The sequence below is a fragment of the Astatotilapia calliptera genome, chromosome 14 (assembly GCF_964374335.1).
Source record: "Astatotilapia calliptera chromosome 14, fAstCal68.1, whole genome shotgun sequence".
NCBI classification, from domain to species: domain Eukaryota; kingdom Metazoa; phylum Chordata; class Actinopteri; order Cichliformes; family Cichlidae; genus Astatotilapia; species Astatotilapia calliptera.
The window spans coordinates 28,234,537-28,252,115 of record NC_137435.1 but is presented as its reverse complement, the minus strand read 5'-3'; the positions used below and the strand labels follow the sequence as shown (position 1 = coordinate 28,252,115).

At 44.2% G+C, this 17,579-nt stretch overlaps 2 protein-coding genes across 3 annotated transcripts in view; one reads left to right on the top strand and one right to left on the bottom strand.

Annotated features, from left to right (window-relative positions):
* Positions 1-12,644, bottom strand: part of hip1 (huntingtin interacting protein 1) — a 50,468-nt gene extending 37,824 nt beyond the window's left edge. Inside the window, exon 1 of one of the 2 annotated variants that reach the window (XM_026191275.2) lies at positions 11,661-12,644. In XM_026191275.2, the coding sequence (XP_026047060.1) occupies positions 11,661-11,777 (117 nt within the window). In that variant the 5' untranslated portion in view covers positions 11,778-12,644. Of the gene's footprint in view, positions 1-3,450; positions 3,970-11,660 lie in introns of those variants that run through there. The other variant, XM_080289242.1, reaches the window with a different exon arrangement.
* A 2,659-nt stretch (positions 12,645-15,303) lies between these two features.
* Positions 15,304-17,526, top strand: bcl7bb (BAF chromatin remodeling complex subunit BCL7B b). Its single transcript, XM_026192280.2, has 6 exons — positions 15,304-15,476; positions 15,978-16,053; positions 16,146-16,233; positions 16,541-16,699; positions 16,794-16,897; positions 16,990-17,526. Exons 1-6 carry the CDS (start codon positions 15,364-15,366, stop codon positions 17,059-17,061), a joined length of 612 nt encoding a protein of 203 aa, XP_026048065.1. The 5' UTR covers positions 15,304-15,363; the 3' UTR covers positions 17,062-17,526.
* Positions 17,527-17,579: the final 53 nt, after the last annotated feature.

The window sequence follows — 17,579 nt, the reverse complement described above, 5'->3', positions numbered from 1 at the left end:
CAACGTGCACAAGTAAAAGTATACGTGGTAAAACTGAGAGCTCGCCTTACCGTGGTGCATTTCACACAAACAAGCAGCCTCCTCAGAGGTCACAACACCATGAAATAACAGTTTTTATTTATTCTTTTACAAATCCATTGAAAGAAAAAAAAAAATTGGATAATAACAGGAAAAGCGTTTTTGGCCCAAACATTTTTCCAAGAGCGACTCCACCCGGCTGAAAAGGTCACCGGTCTGAACAGAGCCCTCTGTGTTGCTTGTTTCAGGACCATGTTATGTGTCGCGTCTGACGTGCAAATCTGCTCCCGTGTGAGCCTCCTCGCATCTCTCAAAATTCAGGCTTGCACTGACGCAAAGAGGGCAGAGTGAGAGTTTTTTCTTATGTGCACGCAGGGAGCAAAAATTACAAACCCATGCATGCTACACAGGTGTCACTGCAGGCACTGAGGGAGCATTATCAACCCAGCGAGCTGAATCTGGAATGCAATGTACAATTTTATCATAGAGTGAAGGTGAAACCAGCCACCAGCCTAGTAACAATGGCTGCCAGTCATGTGCAGGCCCCTGAGGCTGTAACTGGGAGCTTGTTTTCCACCTAATGCACCGAGTATCTCCTGTCCCATTAATAACGGGGCAATGGGTGATGCAGATAAGCCCAGCGGGATGTTGCAGTCTCATAAGAGCCCACTAAAAAGCATGCAAACATACAGCTCCGGGATGTTTGGAGCGTGCGACCTAACAGCAATGGGTTCGTCGCTGAGGGTAGAGGTGGAGGGTGGCAGCTGGTTAAAGTCACACGTAGGTCCACCACAATTAAACTCTCAGCCCTTCATCCCCGTGGCAGGCTTTTGAGCCCCTCCTCTCTTTGCAACTCTGCGTGAAAAAGCCTCACGGCCTCGCCTCAACTTCCTGAAGACGTATCAGTAAAAGCCACATCTGTGCACCTCAGCTCACCCCACCTCACAGCACAGCAATAACCGAATCTACACAGGCGTCACAATCATCTGCTTCCGTGGCTTCTTTTTCATTTTATCTAAAACAAACTGTTTCAGCTGATGCAACAATGGGGCAAACGTTCAGCTGCACGTTAGCACAAATTTCTAATCGGCCAATCAAATGCCATTAACTCAGTGCATGAAGGCATGTCGACATGTAGAGAAACTCAAGACGACATTCTGAAGTCCAAACTGAGCATCAAACTGAGAATGAAAGGTCATTTGATTGACTTTAAACGTAGTGTGGTTGTTAGCCAGAGTATTTCCGAAAGTGCTGATCTACTGGGATTTTCCTACACAACCATCTCTAGAGTCTGGGGAAAAAAAGAGGACGAAAATATCCAGAGAGAACAATTCTCTGGGTAAAAATGACTTGTTGATGTCAAATAAGAAAGCCCGGAGTACCTCGAGCTGATAGGAAGGCAACAGTAACTCTAGCAATACTTGTTAGAACCGAGGTATGCAGAAGAGCATCTCTGAATGCACAACATTCAGATGCAGCAGAAGAGCACACCAGGTGACACTGCTGTCAGCTAAAACAGGAAGCCGTGGTCCGGACTCACCGGAAATGGACAATAGAAGGTTGGGAAAATGTGGCTTGATCTGATGAGTCTCTATTGCTGCTGAGAGATTCTGACGATGGCGTAAACAACACAAAAGCATGGATCCATACTGCTTTGCATCAATTATTCCGGCTGCTGCTGGTGGTCTAATGATTTGGGGGATATTTTCAGAGCACCATGTCACCAAGCTCAGATCATCTCAAACTGGTTTCTTGTACATGACAGAGTTCACTGTACTGACATGAACTCGACAACCACCAGGTCTCAATCGAACAGTGCACCCTTGGGATGTGGTGGAACAAGAGATTCATATCATGAATGTACAGCCTACAAAGCCACAACAACTGAAGGAATGTTTCCTGCACCTTGTTTAATCTATATCATGACGAATTAAGGCAGTCCTGAAGGTAAAAAACAAATAAATAAAAGAGTCCGGTGAGTGTATATTTACATAAAGAAACTGTAGGTCTATAAGCATTCATCCATTCTTTGCCGCTTATCCTTTTCAGGGTCGCGGAAGGGCTGGAGGGCTGTGATCATCTCTAAACAACACACCCTGCATACCTTCAGCCACATTCCTCAGTGTTTCATCTCTGCTGTGCATCACCAGATTACCTGTGGTGGAGCGGTGATGCACAGTCTGCAAGACCCACTGGACAGTGGCAGAAACAACATGTAGAAAAGCTTTGATTGGAATACTTTACACTTTCCCACTTTTTCTCGAGGTTCAGCTAAAATAACCTGTTAATTGCAACTGGAAGGTGATGCCCTAGGAGGCTTTCCATCGCTACACCTACCTACACCATGTCTACACGTGACTGACTTCACGTGGGCGGCTGAGGTTTTTTCTTTCCTCACAGCTGAGAGACTGATTTTCCTGTTCCACCTATGGACAGCCTGTCAGGATCCGGTGCATCGTTGCAGAATTTACACTCGCTGTGCTTTTCCTCCACAAACCTTTGAGTCTCCAACCTGGTTGGGGATTACTAGAGAGTAGGCTTTCTCATCAAACCACACACACACACTCTTACACTTCAGTACAAAAGGCTAAAAGTGCAACCCCTTCATCCACTGTGAAAGGCTTCTTGTGCACCTGCTTCAGCAGTCCAAGCTGCACCTCTTTTGCCTCATCCCCATCGCTCTGAGTCAAAGGAAGATGAACAGGCAAATGTGGAATAAACTCCACATCGATCGCCAGTTTGGAAACATCACTGCTTGTGAAGAAGTTGTACTTTAAATTCACCCTTAGAGCCCCCAGTCTCTTGATTCTGTGTTATAGAGCTTTAACTACACACTCAGACTGGCCTTGAGGTTTGTCAATAAGATCCTGTAATTGACATTCATGGCGCATTTAAACCATGCTTGCAGAACTTTTTCCTCTAACCTGCAGCATAAACAGAGCTCTGGTCAACACAGGAAACATTTCCAGGTCTCAGAAGAACACTATATTAAAGCCAAATGTGTGAATGGCTTCATTTACTTGCAATAGAAATGTAAAGCCTCCAGAGAGTAGGCTGCATTAACACAATCGTGTGCTTTCTGACTCTTGGTTTCATCATTTCCCCGACTAAATGCAGCTGTTCTTTCACTACAGCAGCTCGCAAAACCCTGGAATAAACCCACGGGAGACCTCCGAGCTTTCACAACAAAACCCAAACTTCCCACGGACGCATTTAGCTGCCATGTAAACAGCAGACAGAGCAAGTCCCTGCTTGCACCGAGCCCAACTTGCATGTATTCACCCTGCTGAGTGTAGTGTGTGCGCTCAGGACTTCTTGGACACCACCCCCACCTCCACAAAAACATGCAAACCCTGTCGCTTTCTCCTTTTTTCTCTTAATATCCGTCCTTAGCTCACATAAAGACAACCCGATCGGCTCTTCGGGACTTACGATTTTGCTCAGATCCATGATCGTCCTTCCAAGACGGCGAGCGGGGGATCCTCGGAGCTGCTGGCTCTCTCCTAACGCGCAGTAACGGGAAAGCGACTGAGCCTACAAATGCATTTGGGAGGAGAAGAAGGGGGGAGGAGGTGGCGAGGGCCGTTAGCTCAACATGTGTCCCGATTTGGTATTAAAATGCTGCTCTATTCTTCCTTTGCTTCCTTCCGCGTCCAGTCTGCTTTTCTCCGCGAGCTCTGCGCGATCTCTTATCGGCGAGGACTTTCAGCATCCGACCCGGCGAGGAGCTCAAGCTGTGTGGGAGGAAAAACCCAGAGGACTACCGCTACCGATAGGCGCTCATTTCACTTTAAAAGGGGCAAAAGAAAAGACAATCACCCCACTCGCATGAATCAGCCCTCGTAGGGGCAAACACTGAGGCAGGAGGCTACCTTTATTTTGCAAATAGCCCGCTCTCCTGTTAGACAATAGTAGCATGGAGCCTGCAGAGTGGGATGGCTCAAACACGGTGGGTTTCAAACTGGGGTCCGGGGAACCGCCGGGGGTCCTAACAGGGAGAGAAACAAAACGGGGTGGGGGGTGGTTGGGGTTTGCAACTTCCACTGCTGCTCCATTCACTAGTAGGAGTAACAGATGATCACCTGATCTAAACTGCAGCAGGAGCCAAAAGACCATCTACCCCTCCCCTATCTCCAAAAAAATAAAGAAATGTAAAAAAATTTAATCATCTTCCTCACCGTGAAAATCAGAAAAAGCAGGAAAGAGAAGAAGATGTGGGAACAACAACAGACACTTAGATCAAATGTAGCCAAAAGAACAAAAAGGCTGTGGTACAAAGAAAACTCAACAACTCAACTATACTGACAGTATACAGTAGGCCCCCTATATTTCCATACTTTATATGCACACACTGCCTTAAACCCTTATCTTGACTGACTACAGTTAAGCCTGGAAAAAAGCAACTTTCAAAAGGTGAAAAGTGGGGGAAAGGAGCTCAGCGTCCACCAGGAGATCACTCCTGGGCAACTGATGCCCCCATCTGGTGCCTCTGAGAGTCTTCAGTTATTCTGTGTTTGTGTCAGCCTGCAGGATTTGAGCTTCACAACAGCTTAAAGTTTCAGGCCCTTTTGACTCAGAAAATTCTGGGAGAGTCGTCTATAACAGACCCTCCATAAAGATACCATTTTAACATGACATAGCAGGTAAAATGCAGGTGTTACTAATCCCGTAAACTAAGCCTCTGTACTGAAATATGAGCTTCATTAATTCGATCAGCAAGTCCTAGATGCTTTTCTTCATACCTTTGTTGTAACGAGTGGTTATGAGAGTTACTGTTGCCGTCCTATCAGCTCAAAGCAGTGTGGTCATTCTCCTCTCACCTCCAACATCAACAAGTCAATTTTTACCCAGAGAACTGACCAGCCCAGCCCGTCTGGCACCAACAACTATGCCACATTCAAAGTCACTTAAATCACCGGGATGATGCTCGGTTTGCATTTCAGCAGGTCGTCTCGACCACGTCTGCATGCCTAAATGCATTGTGTTGCTGCCACGTGATTGGCTCATTATACAGTTTCATTAACGTGCTGTTGCACAGGTGCGCCTAATAAAGTGGCCAGTGAGCGTATATAAACAGCATATTGACTAACTTCAATTCACATTTTAGGGACCAAGTGTGGACTCAGCCGTACACACAGAAGTGTCATCCTGATGCCAATAACTAGACTGTATAAAGTCGCCAGTGTGTGCGAATCTGTGCAAATCTGCGCAAAACATCCAGGCAGAGTGACAAAGACTCATCCTCAATGAAAAAGAGACAGTACAACCGCCAACATCAACGAGGCAGTCTGGGATTACACAACAGAAGACTCGGAGACAGCCAGTGAGCCCACAGGATCCATTTTTAAAATCCAGGCCAGGCTTTCAATCACAGCTGACCAACCAGGGCCAGGCCAGCCACAATAATCAATATGTTACTCATTAGACTATCGGGTGTGCGCATTAAACCTCCAGGCTGCCCAGCAGTCAGTCTAAAAACAATGCAGGCTATTTTCCACCGAGTCTCCTCACTTCCTGGTACGGCGTGGGCCCATCGCCGAGCATTTCTCACATACAGCAGTCCCACTCTGTCTCTGTCTTCATTTTGACTCAGCAACACTCATCTCTGTTTTTGTCTAACCAGCTTTAAAAGGACACATCTCCGAGTTTCAGTCATTGTTTTAATTTAGCCGTATGAAGCATGTAAAAGTGCTCAAGGTGTTTCAGCAGTTAAATCAGATGTGGGCTAGGATTGCTGAGTAAGTGCAGTTCAATACGGGCTGGCTGGGTTGTGCTGTCAGCATACATCATGTGCCATCTTTTTTCCTGTTCCAGTAAACCTCTCACAGTCCACTTGAACCGTGATGTCATACTGCACCTTCCTGACTAAAGGTTAAGGACCAAGAAGAGCAATGGCTCACCTAACCTGCTGATTATTTGTGTTAAACTTCCTACTCAGCAGCCATATGACATATTAGAAAACGTGTGTCATATCTCTTTAAGCAGGTGTGGCTTGGAAAAGGTCGTTGTACCATGTCAAAACACAGTCAGGGGTTAAAGTCCTCCAAATGTCTCTTGTTTGAACTCAAGTGTTATGACACGACACTTTTCCTGGAATATCTTTGTTTCTCGCAGTGGAAAAAAAAAAGACATTAAAACACAGGAGTTTGTGGTGTGTTATCATGTGAATACGCTAACATAAGGTGTTATTGACACAGCAGGATGATTTTTAAAAACAGACTGGAGCCACTTCTTCATCATGTCTATATGTTGTACATCAGTAACCTGGGATACTGAAGCAGATGTTAGCAAATCGAATCAGAGGGGTTTACCACGGAGCGAGATTATTGGGTTAGCGAGCTACGTTGAGCTTAAACACAGAGTTTTCAGTTTCGCCGTGGCAACACATGCTTGAAGAAGTGAGGAGCAGGTGGAGGAAATGATTCCTTCATTTACAGCTCGGTTTTAAGAGCTGGAACGCATTTTATACGTGCAACTTGTTAAGCTCAGCAAACTGTGCACCACATCGTCACCGGAGCGTGCATGCATTCAGCCGGTGATACAGAAAGTGCATAAATGTTCTTATACTGCCAGGTCTCTGCTATACACCTGTTCAATCAATACACTTTATTTGACTCTGATCTGCCGAGAAATCAAAGAGATTTCCACGGCTCCTTTATTTTGCTTCGGGGCAGTAACCTTTCATGTTTCAAAGCACAGAGCTTCGATGAGCAGCCACCACACTAGAAATAAACATCAGCACCGAGAGCGCACTTAGCAATAAAATAAATACATTAACTCGAGTTTAAATGCTTATTTTTACCGCTCTGAGTGTTAAATCCTGAGATTATTACCCCCCTCGTATTATTTGAAACTGTGTGACATTTGACTGCTATAGTTATAGTATAGTTGATGTTCTTTAAAGATTTTATCTCCATCATCATCTGATAACGTCTCTGACTGGAGCAGGCAGCGCTCACAGGGACTCTTTCGTGTAGAGGAAGAGTCATATGATGCGTGAAATGCCCCTTGTTAAGTGAGCGCTCACCGAGAATGACGCAGAAAGTCGGGCTTAACAGAGAAAGTTGATAAACACTGTCATCTTCCACCCGGGGTTTTAGGTTGGGTCAAGCCAGCTAATGCCGAGAAAGCCCAGCTTTGATGAGCTTACTTCAAACTAGCAGGGAATTTTCAGCCCCAGACATTTATGTGTAGAGGAGACCTTTGTTATTGTGTCAGCAGTAAAAAAAAAAAAAAAAGCTTTCATTTTCATGCTGACATTTGGTATTCGTGTTGGCATGGTGACCATCAGGGCAGGACCTCTGGACTTATTATTATTATCCTGAAAGAATTATATGATAATATTGTATTATTTGAAATGAAGAAAATCTGACAATGACATAGTTTGTCACATGGAGTAAATGGAGTTGTACTCTTATAGTGCTTTTCTGCTCTGTTTGAGCACTCAAAGCGCTTTCTTACTACAAGCCTCATTCACCCACTCATACAACCATTCTTTTTCTTTTAAGCTAACTCTGATGAATGCATCAGGTTCAGTATCTTGGCCAAGGATCCTTCGACGTGCAGACTAAGACTAGAAGAGCCAGGGATCGAACCTCCTGATTGGCAGACCTCCTTGCTCTACCTCCCACGCTGCAGCCGACGAATCAAATACAGGCGGCTGAAGCAGCCCAATTCCCCTAGCGCGCTCTTCCACCGGTGACGTAGCTTCCAGTCTGACTTTTGACCTCTGCTGCGACTGAAACAAACAAGCACCCCGTCTCCACCTTGCACCTTTCACTGTACCGTGCTCGTAAAACTCAGCAGGGAACTCCAAAACAACCTGTAATTCAGAGTCATTGTTATTGCCACCAGAAACTCCGCAGTGCACTTTGTTCCACTAACTAACCCGTCACTCACGTCCCGCTCCATTATTCCACGCAGCCAGCGCAATGAGGCCACAAACCACCACCCGCCGTTTCTGCTCCCTCAGCGCCTTTAATGGTCTCGCTTTCGTGCTCGTCTGCGTGTATCCCGCATGCATGCGGATATCCCTCGACAACTTCCTGCGCATTCTGAATCGCAGGATGTCAAAGAAGATGACGAGGACTCGAGACAATGAGCGGCGGAGGGGAGCAGAAGGAGGCAAAGACAAAAGATGAGGGAGAAAGAGAGGCAGGAAGACGGCGTGATTAAAAAAAACCCGCCTGTCTACAAAGACCCCTGCTGATTCCTGCTTGTGCCCAAAGGCCGCGATCTTGCTCCTTGCCTGAATTCCAAAGCTGCCGTGACACCAAACGGAATTAAAAGATCGCGCAGGCCTGGGGGACAGGCCTTCTGCACTAAGAGCAGGTTATTTACTTCCTACGAATCAGCCCAAGGATTAATCAGACTCTAGTTAAACATCCAGCTTCTACTACTCCTCCAAAACACCAGGAACAGGACTGCAAACTCAACCAAAACAACCTTAATGCTGGCAGTTCAGTTTGATAGAAAATAAAGAGAACATTAACAGTCAAACAGTCAAAGCACTTTTATATCCAGATACAGGAGTGCCCTCAGTATGGACAATTAAAGGGGAAGGATGAGGCAGACAGACAGTCTGATTTTAAGGCCTTCATTATGTAACATGCGTACAATGTGGTGTCACTCTGTGGCTCACTCTGCATATCCCAACCGAGGAGCTGGTGCCCCAGAAATGTTCCTCAAGCACTAATTATGGTTCCTATTGGTCCATAGATTACTACCTACGCCAGCTTTCAAATGAAAAACCTCTCCTGTCCTCTGGGAGCTCAGGGACCGGGAGCTGGCATCTTGGACATTTCGGAGCCTGAAGATAAAAGATGATAAAAACTCCCGCTGGTGTTCATTGTGTTATTTACTCCTTTGTTTTCACTAAAGCTTTGAGGCTACGATTCAACCCAAACCAAAACACAGAATGACGTTTCAGACGAACTCCCCCGGAGATTTAATCCGCCTAAACTCTAAATGAAAGACTCGGTCGCTGTTATGAGACTAAACATGTCATTAAAAGTGCTGAGTGCTATCAGGTTGCCCTGGTTCGTGCTTTTTATAACCCCGAGTGGACATGACAGAGGGGATTTTGCACACAACAGAAAGGATCGGGCAGGAAGTTCTCAGGATGAGCGTGGTTAGAAAACCACAGAAGACATTTTTTAATTTACGCTTAATTTACGCCTTGAACTTGTCTCAACTAACAGCAGATGATTCTGGAGTCATTTTTAAGTTGTTGTTGTTTAACTCAGTGGGTCTAAGCCAGGGTGGGCAGAGTAGGCAGGGTACTTCTCCAGTACAAAGGGGTTATATGGTTGGATAAACTCAACTAATCGAGGGAATAAAAAACCCCCAAAAGTTATCATTTAATTAAAGAGCTGAGTGGACAAAAGGTTGAAAGTCAGTTAAAAGTAATGTGTAAGATGTATAAAATGGACAGTTTTTGTCTTGTATACTGTATTTCCATGTATGTTTGCAGGTGTTTTAGTAAATCCCTGCACCTATTTCAAATTTTCCTGGCAAAACATAAACAAACGAGAGGTACACCGAGAGCTCTGCACACTGCTCTATATTACGGATGTTGAAATCGGTCTTCAAGGGAAAAAAATAGCATGTCAGCTGAACTAAGTGCATGAAAGGCTAAAACAGTATGTCGTGAGGGTAAATCAGATAAAGAAGCGTTGGGAATAATCTGGGAATGCCTGGATTCATTCATCTGCAAAAAAGCATTGAGGCTATGATTAGGGGTTATTATACCGAGTCATTTTTGACACTAAATAGTCCAAACAAACTTGAACATATCACTGATAACCAGCAAAACAAGACATTTAACAGAAATAATAAGATTCTGTTCCAAACGGTAGAAACAAATAACATAAAAAAAGTTTTACATCTAAGGTGAGCTTGTTAATGTGAACGGACGGATGAAAAAAAAGGGGAAAAAAGGAAAAAGCTGGTGAAAGAAACAAATATCTAAAAGCAGGCAGGCTGTTGGGATTTCTATAGAGGTGAAAGCCAGCCACCCAGCAGATTTAGGCAGCTTTAGAGCACAACAGATCAGATGAGATTATCTCTCGTTGATCCCTGTAAAGCAGACAGCACATTCATTGATTCCTGCACCTCCTGCCGCAGCTCTGGATCCTCAGTCAGAACCCCCCCCCCAACAAAAACCCCCAAAACAAAACAAAAACAACAACCACGAGGAACAAAAAGCAAACATAAGCATTTCCTCTCATACGGGTGACAAATCCCAATGAGTATTATCTTAAAAATTACACCTTTACGAGGCGGAAACTGACTCCATTAGTACGAAAACAGTAGTATGATCTGCCGACAACACATCAAACTTGGGCTTGTTAAAGCTTGCCTGAATATTTTCACCCTCCTTTAATGGGAGATACACTAGAGCAAGACAAAAACACCTTTCTGCTCAGACACATTTACTTCCCCCTCCAGTTTCCTCGGAAGCTGGAGCAACTATGTGCCTGCATTACGTTGCCATGCTGGCACCTTCCGCAGGGTGTGATCTCAGGAGCCTGACAGTGACCCAGTGACCAGGATTGGCTCGAGATGCACAAAGCTACGCATGCGTCTTTCCCCAACTTTAATCCATACTGCTGCTGCGACGGGCTGGCGGAGAGGGGGCCAGACTGGATGAGACCATCTAGAGGCAGCGAGGCCAAATACCTACTGTGCACATTTAGGCTGTGTGGACTGCACTGTCCGATTTTAGCAGCAGGAGTGGATTGGGAAAAGCATGTTGCAGCACTACCACGCTGCCTTGATTCATCTGACCTACTTTCCCCCACCGCTTTCCCTCCTCTGCGCCTGGTCCGGGGCAAGGGGAGGGGAGACCACCAAGCAGGAAGCAGCAGGCTCCACAGCACATACATACATACATACATACACACACACACACATACATACATATATATATATATATATATATATGAGTAAAGATACACAACATTCATTATTCATCAGCAGCCATGAAAACTAAACACAAGGAAGGAAGACAGGCAGTTACCTTGGTTTTACAATTTCACCCATTTTCATCGTCATTTTTTATTAGTCCTTTATTTATCCAGGTAAAAAAATCTCATTGAGATTAAAAATCTCATTTCCAAGAGAGACCTGGCATCATCCCTGGTCCTGCCTTAAATGCAGGGCTTCGGAGGCACTTTACATACATGATACAGCTCCACTGAGCCCCCCTCCTGTGTGCTTTTTTATGCAATAGTTATCTGAATTCAAAAGGCCACTGACCCACATCTCCACAGCTCTTTTGTTGTACAGTGGGCTCGTTTTGTGTCTGCTGATCTCAGACAGACGTGTGGGAAGGTGACAACAATGTGGATCCAAAAAAAAAAAAAAAAAAAAAGCAAAGCAAACACGGGATAGGCCTGATCGACTCAGCTGTCACACGGTGACTCGTTTAAAATGAAGGAAAATTTTGGCTCCCGTGTCATTTCTTTCTCTCGCGTCAGACGGAGAGAAATAGTGACACAGTGCTGTGCATAGTTTAAGTTGACATGACTTTTTAAAAACCTCCCACCAGCGCCATAAAGAGGCTCTCAGCCCGGGACCTCCATCCCACACTCTCGGCAGAATAACGTTATTATATGACTGTGACCTCCTGTGCTCCGTACCTGCACTCTTTCAAAGTTTTCCCTCTCCAGCTCCAGGCTGTTGGCTCCTCCGGTCCGTCGGATCACTTTGGGGATAGCGTTGGGGACTTGCTGCATGGAGTTTTTTACTCGATCCATTGTCGTCTGAGGCAGATGAAGAACAAACAGCAGCGGGGGGGAACAGAAAGAGAGGCTTTTAGCTTATAACCGTTCTCTAGGCTACAGTGAAGTAGACTCCGAACTGCGCTAACTATGGCGGGCAGCCGTCCATGCTGCGCTGCTGGACTCGTCGCCCCCGTTCACAGAAGCATTTGGCCTCTGCGTCCACCACCAACACCACCCCAGTCAATGACAGGAGCAGCCTGAGCGGCACCAACGTAAAGCTCGCGCACGAGCTCACCGCGAAGGGCTCACTTCCGCTTTCACTTTTTCAAACTAAAGTTCCCAAATTCCGACAGTTAGCGAGGACGTAAATCTCACATGTGGAGAGCGGAGATAGACTCAGCTGTTACTTATATTTTAACTTACAGCTTATATTGTGAATATACACTCACTGGCCACTTTATTAGGTACACCTTGCTTTATTTCTTGTTTGCAAAGATTCAACAAGGTGCATGAAACATCCCTTAGAGATTTTCCTCCATTCTAACATGACAGCATCACGCAGCAGATCAGTGATGAGAATGTCCTTGTGCACCACATCCCAAAGGTGTTCTATTAGATTGAGATGTGGTGACTGTGGAGGCAATTTGAATACAGCGAATTCATTCAAGAAACCAGTTTGAGATGATTTAAGCTTTGTGAAGTTGTGCTCAGTTGGGACTAAGGGGTCAGAAATGTGCCAAGATAATATCCCCCACATCATTACACCACCAGCAGTCTGATCAGTTAATACAAGGCCGGATGGATCCATGCTTTCATGTTGTTTATGCTGAACTCTGATCCAACAACTCATCACACGAGGCAACATTTCTCTCTGGTGAGTCTGAGTCACAGTTTCCTCTTTTTTGTGACACCCAGTGTGGTCTTCTTCTGTACCTGAATGTTGTGCATTCAGACACGCTCTTCTGCATGGTACCTTGGTTGTAAACAAGTGTTGTTACTTTTGCCTTCCTATTAGCTGGAAACAGTGTTGCAATCCTCCTCTGAGCTTTCTTTTTCATACCATTCTCTGTGAACTCTAGAGATGGTCGTGTAAGAAAATCCCAATAGCTCAACATCTCGTTAAATTCTCAGACCAACAACAACATCATATTCAAAGTCACTTAAATCAGCATTCTTCTTCCCTCTGATGGTCAGTTTGAACATCAGCAGACCATCTTGATCAAGTCTACATGCGTAAGTGCGCTGAGATGCTGCCATGCGATTGGCTGATTAAGTAAATGTTAACAAGCAGCTGAACAGGTGTACCCAATGAAATGGCCAAAGATCAAAATATTTTAGTTTTACTTTTAAAAGCAGATATTTCTTCAACCAGTTACTTGTCATGTTTTTGCTTTAAAAAAAATTTAATATGAACCAAAGTTAAATATTATATTTTGCATTTTAAGCCAGGAGTACGTGCCCCCTCTGGATGGCAACAATTCTGAGTAAACTGATGGACGTCCATGTGTGGAATTGTGTGTAAATAAAAGCACAAAATTCACCTGACTCATAGTGTTTGTCATCAACGGTGATGTGCAAACCTCACAATCTCTGAAAAATGAAAAGCCTTTAATCACAAAGTCGTGGCAGGAAGTTGCTGCCATTGTAGGTACCATGACAACTTTCAGCTGCATGCTGGGCTGTTATTTGGATATTTTCTCTAGTAACGGCCTTGGGACTCCTCCCTGTGTTGTCAGCCACTGGCTGAAGCTCTAGCAGTCCCCGCCCACGCCATCAGTTAATATGTTGACATTTTTCTTTTTCTGTGGCCTTCCCCACATTCAGCTGTCTTATCGTGTCCTGTCAAACAGATATAGAAACACTAAAAGAAAATATTCAATGTGATGATTCTGGAAACATACGCCACAGAAATGTTTAGTCTGAGACTAAGATACAGATTTTTCATCGCTGAGATTATTTTTTCTAGGCAGCATCCAGTTTATTGTAACTCTCTCAGTCACTGATCTGATGTTAACTGAAAAAAGGGCTTTAATCTATTTATGTTCATTCTTACTAAAAAGATGATAGTGTTAACAAACTTGCATAAATAAATAAAATATTCACATTACTTGACAATATTGTCACAATGTTTCTAGTTTCATTCTTGGCAGAGTGAAAACAAGTTGCTTAAAGAGAAGCTGGCCCTGCTTCTGCTCCTTTACTATCTGCAGATGACAAGCAAAGCAAACAAAGGATAATTTCCTGTCAGTGATTCCTTCCTATCTCAGCAATAAATCAACACACTGACAACCTTTGCTCTGTGTCCCCTGAGGGCCGGGAGGAGCAGGTCTGCTAATGCCTGACTCAAAGCTGCCCTCTGTTGATTACATGTGGGAACAAGTACATACAAAAATCAATACAAAAGCAAAGAAAAGAGCTTTATGCACAATAAACGTAATTATTTACTGCAGTGGATCCAAGATGTTCTGAGAGGATTTTATTTGCTTTGTTTTTAATTTGTATTGTTAACACAGTTTGTACAAATCTAATGAGCTTAAAGGTCAATATGTGAACTTTAAACTCTCTTAGACAAGCTTTCTTATAATTTCTCTAAGTGGTTTTCCGGAATAGTTCTCCAGGCTTCTTGAAGGACATTCAAAGCTCTTATTTGGATGTTGGCTGACTTTTGTTCCATCCTCTCTAACAATGATCCCACACTCCTTCAGTAACGTTGAGATCCGGGCTCTGGGGAGGCCAATCCATGACTCATAGCATTCCGCGGTGTGATTTTCTATACAGGCATGCTTTTTCTTTGTTGGCTGTGTGTTTGGGCTCATTGTCATGCTGAAATAGGTAGCCTTTGCCAATCAGATGTTTTCCAGGTGCTACATATGGTGGATCAAAATCAGACAATGGTTTTGATACTTCTCCCTGTTTCCCCTCATAGCAACCACCCTTCCACTGAGACCATGTCTGATGAGGCTCCAGCGAACATTAGATCCTAGGTGGTGGCTTCCACTTCTCCAGTTTCCTCCATTTTTTTTAAGTGCACAGTTTGGACCTAATAGCTGATTCCCAACGAGCTTGAAAGATCTTCGGAAAGCTTGGAGAGCTATTCCTAAAGACCACTGGTAAAAACTGACAAGAAAGTCTGGCTGCTTGGAAGCAAAATATAAAGAAATAAGACTTTTGCACAGCAGTGTAGTTTTGAGTAGAGCTGCTAACAACTCGCTTTAAATGTGACAGGGGCTCTGCACAGGGGGACAACCCCACAACATATTGGGTTTATTTTTCATTTTTTTAGGAGAATGCCTTTTTTAATGTGAAAACAAAATCCCCACGTCTCATTTTACAGCCTTCAAAGCTGTCATTAAGTACAGCATTTGAATAAACTGTACATTAAATAGAAACCCCCACTATAGTCAGAAGGGATGGATAATGGACAAAAAAGACGAATAAAATCAAACGTGCCCAGCCTGTCTTTACAGTACATTATATATATATATATAGTGTGAACATAAGGTGTCAGAATGAAGCTGACAAAAAAGGGAGAAAAAAAATGTGACGAATGAATCTCGCGAGATTACCAGTGTAACGGAGGACTGGGGCTTGGTCTTGAAGTTTTCAGATGCATCTGTAGATGAATCATAACAGCATCAAGATGTCGGGACGATCGGGCCGCGCTGAGACGCGAAGTCGGGCTAAAGACGACATCAAAAAGGTGCTAGCGGCCATCGAGAAAGTGCGCAAATGGTACGTAAGCGATCCGCGGGGGGACAATATGGAGGGAAAGGTATTAGTAGACCGAAGCCCGATATCTGCTGCGTCGCACAACAAACTTCAGTCGGAAAAGTTAGATGATTGACGGAGACGCCGACCAACCCGTGCTCCAGTTTGACAGAGGGGGCGGGGCTAGCTGAGTTTTTCCGCCGAGAGCTGTCAATATGGCTTCAGCCTGACATGCGGAGCGCGGCTAATTCCGGCTCGCTGTCCCGTTAGTCTAATTACAGTGTAATTCATAAACACCCGCGGACGTTTCCCCGGGGGTTTTAACCCTCTCCTGCACTGTGAGCGATGCCTGTTAGTGGGCACATTGTGATATTTGTGCAGCTGTCCATTGTGTGCTGTTGCAGAGAGATAACGTGAGCGTGTATGCTGCATGTCATGTTAGAGACTGAGGCTGTAGACCAGGTGAAAGCGGAAGGTGTTTCCTGAGCTCCTGTCTCAATGTAATCAAACTAATCACATCCCCAGGGAGAAGAAATGGGTGACAGTTGGTGACACGTCTTTACGTATATTCAAGTGGGTGCCAGTGACGGAAACAAAGCAGGTGTGGGCCTTTTGTCATGTGTAGCTTATTTTTTTAATAACCTTATTTTGCTCACATTTCTTGAAACTGACAAATTGCACTTCCATTGTCAGATATATCGCACCAAATCCACCGGTGGAGAAGTTAGAGGCTTGAAAGATGTGGTCCTGGAAAACACCAACTCTCTACTGGATTTTACTGGTATGTTTGAAGGCTTTTAAAAATAATTTTTAAAAGGTTTGCTGACTTGTTTTGTACTTAATGCTGTCTAAATTAAAACAACAATCTAAAAGAAATTAGTAACAGTACTGCTCTAAAGGTGGTCATACCAAATATTCAGTTGCAGTTTCATGTATGTTTGCACGTCACAGTAATTCACTGGACCTATTGCTCATTTCATGAAGAAATGAGAGGTTGCTCGAGACTAATGCACAGTAATATATATTTCAAAAATGCTGTAAAAGCTGTAACCTCATGTTCCGTGCCTTTCCCTTCCTCTCTGCGCCAGATGAAAACAGCAACCAGAGCTTCCTGTCGGACGTTTACCAGCCTAAAATGGATAACAGCAGCAGCACCTCCAGCTCGCAGCAGGTCAGCCCTCCTCATGCCTCCAGCCTGCGAGCTGAAGACTCCCAGCCTCCAATGCTCGGCCAGGAGAGCGTGGATGGTATGTGGATAACATGCACTGCATCACATTTGTTGTGACGGTGCGAAAGCTTCGATAATCAGTATATAATCTCGCTGCCTCCTTGATGATGCAGAGCCAGTTCACTCAGGACAGGAGGGCACAGATGAGCCACCCACTCTCATCAAGGAGGACCTTCTATCATCAGGAACTGTCAGACGGAGCACCCCAGACACCCAGGTTCACTGCGTTAAAAATGAGCTCAAAGAAGACCAAAAATCATTCCTAAAATTATTGCAGTCTAATTAAATGTGTTTCTTTTCATTGAACAGGAGGAACTGGATGAATCAGGAGCACCTCCCTTAAAGAAGATTTGCACAGGAGAGAACGCTGTTCTGAGATAGCTTATTTATGATCGTTTTGTCAAAATGCACACAAAACACGTCCTCAGTTGTTGTGAGATTAGCAAAGCTTTGACAATTATTCTGGATCTCTTCATATATTTACGCAAATATTGCTTATTTTAAATTCAGCTTTTAAGAAAATGTGTATTAACTGCAAAATCTTCTATTTTCCCCCTACTTTAATTAATATTTGAAGTCATGCTGTGTTTCGTTTTTCATCTTGAAAAGGACGGGGGGAGCATTTTGAACTGTATTTCGCAGGCTTTGTGTATTTTCATGCAGTTGCCGTAACTGTCTGATTTTCCTGGTAGCCGCAGCTGAAATTATGCATGTTTCCATATGCTGTTGCTTTATTCTGAAGGTTTATTGGCGATTTTGAAAAGGTGTTATTTGTGAAGCTTTATGCAAATTGCTGTTTTTAGATGTGCCATTGTGTATTAAATACAGTGCCCTCCTTTAAAAAAAGAAGAAGCTTCTTTTGGCTTATCACATGCAAGAATATGATTTTTATTATATAT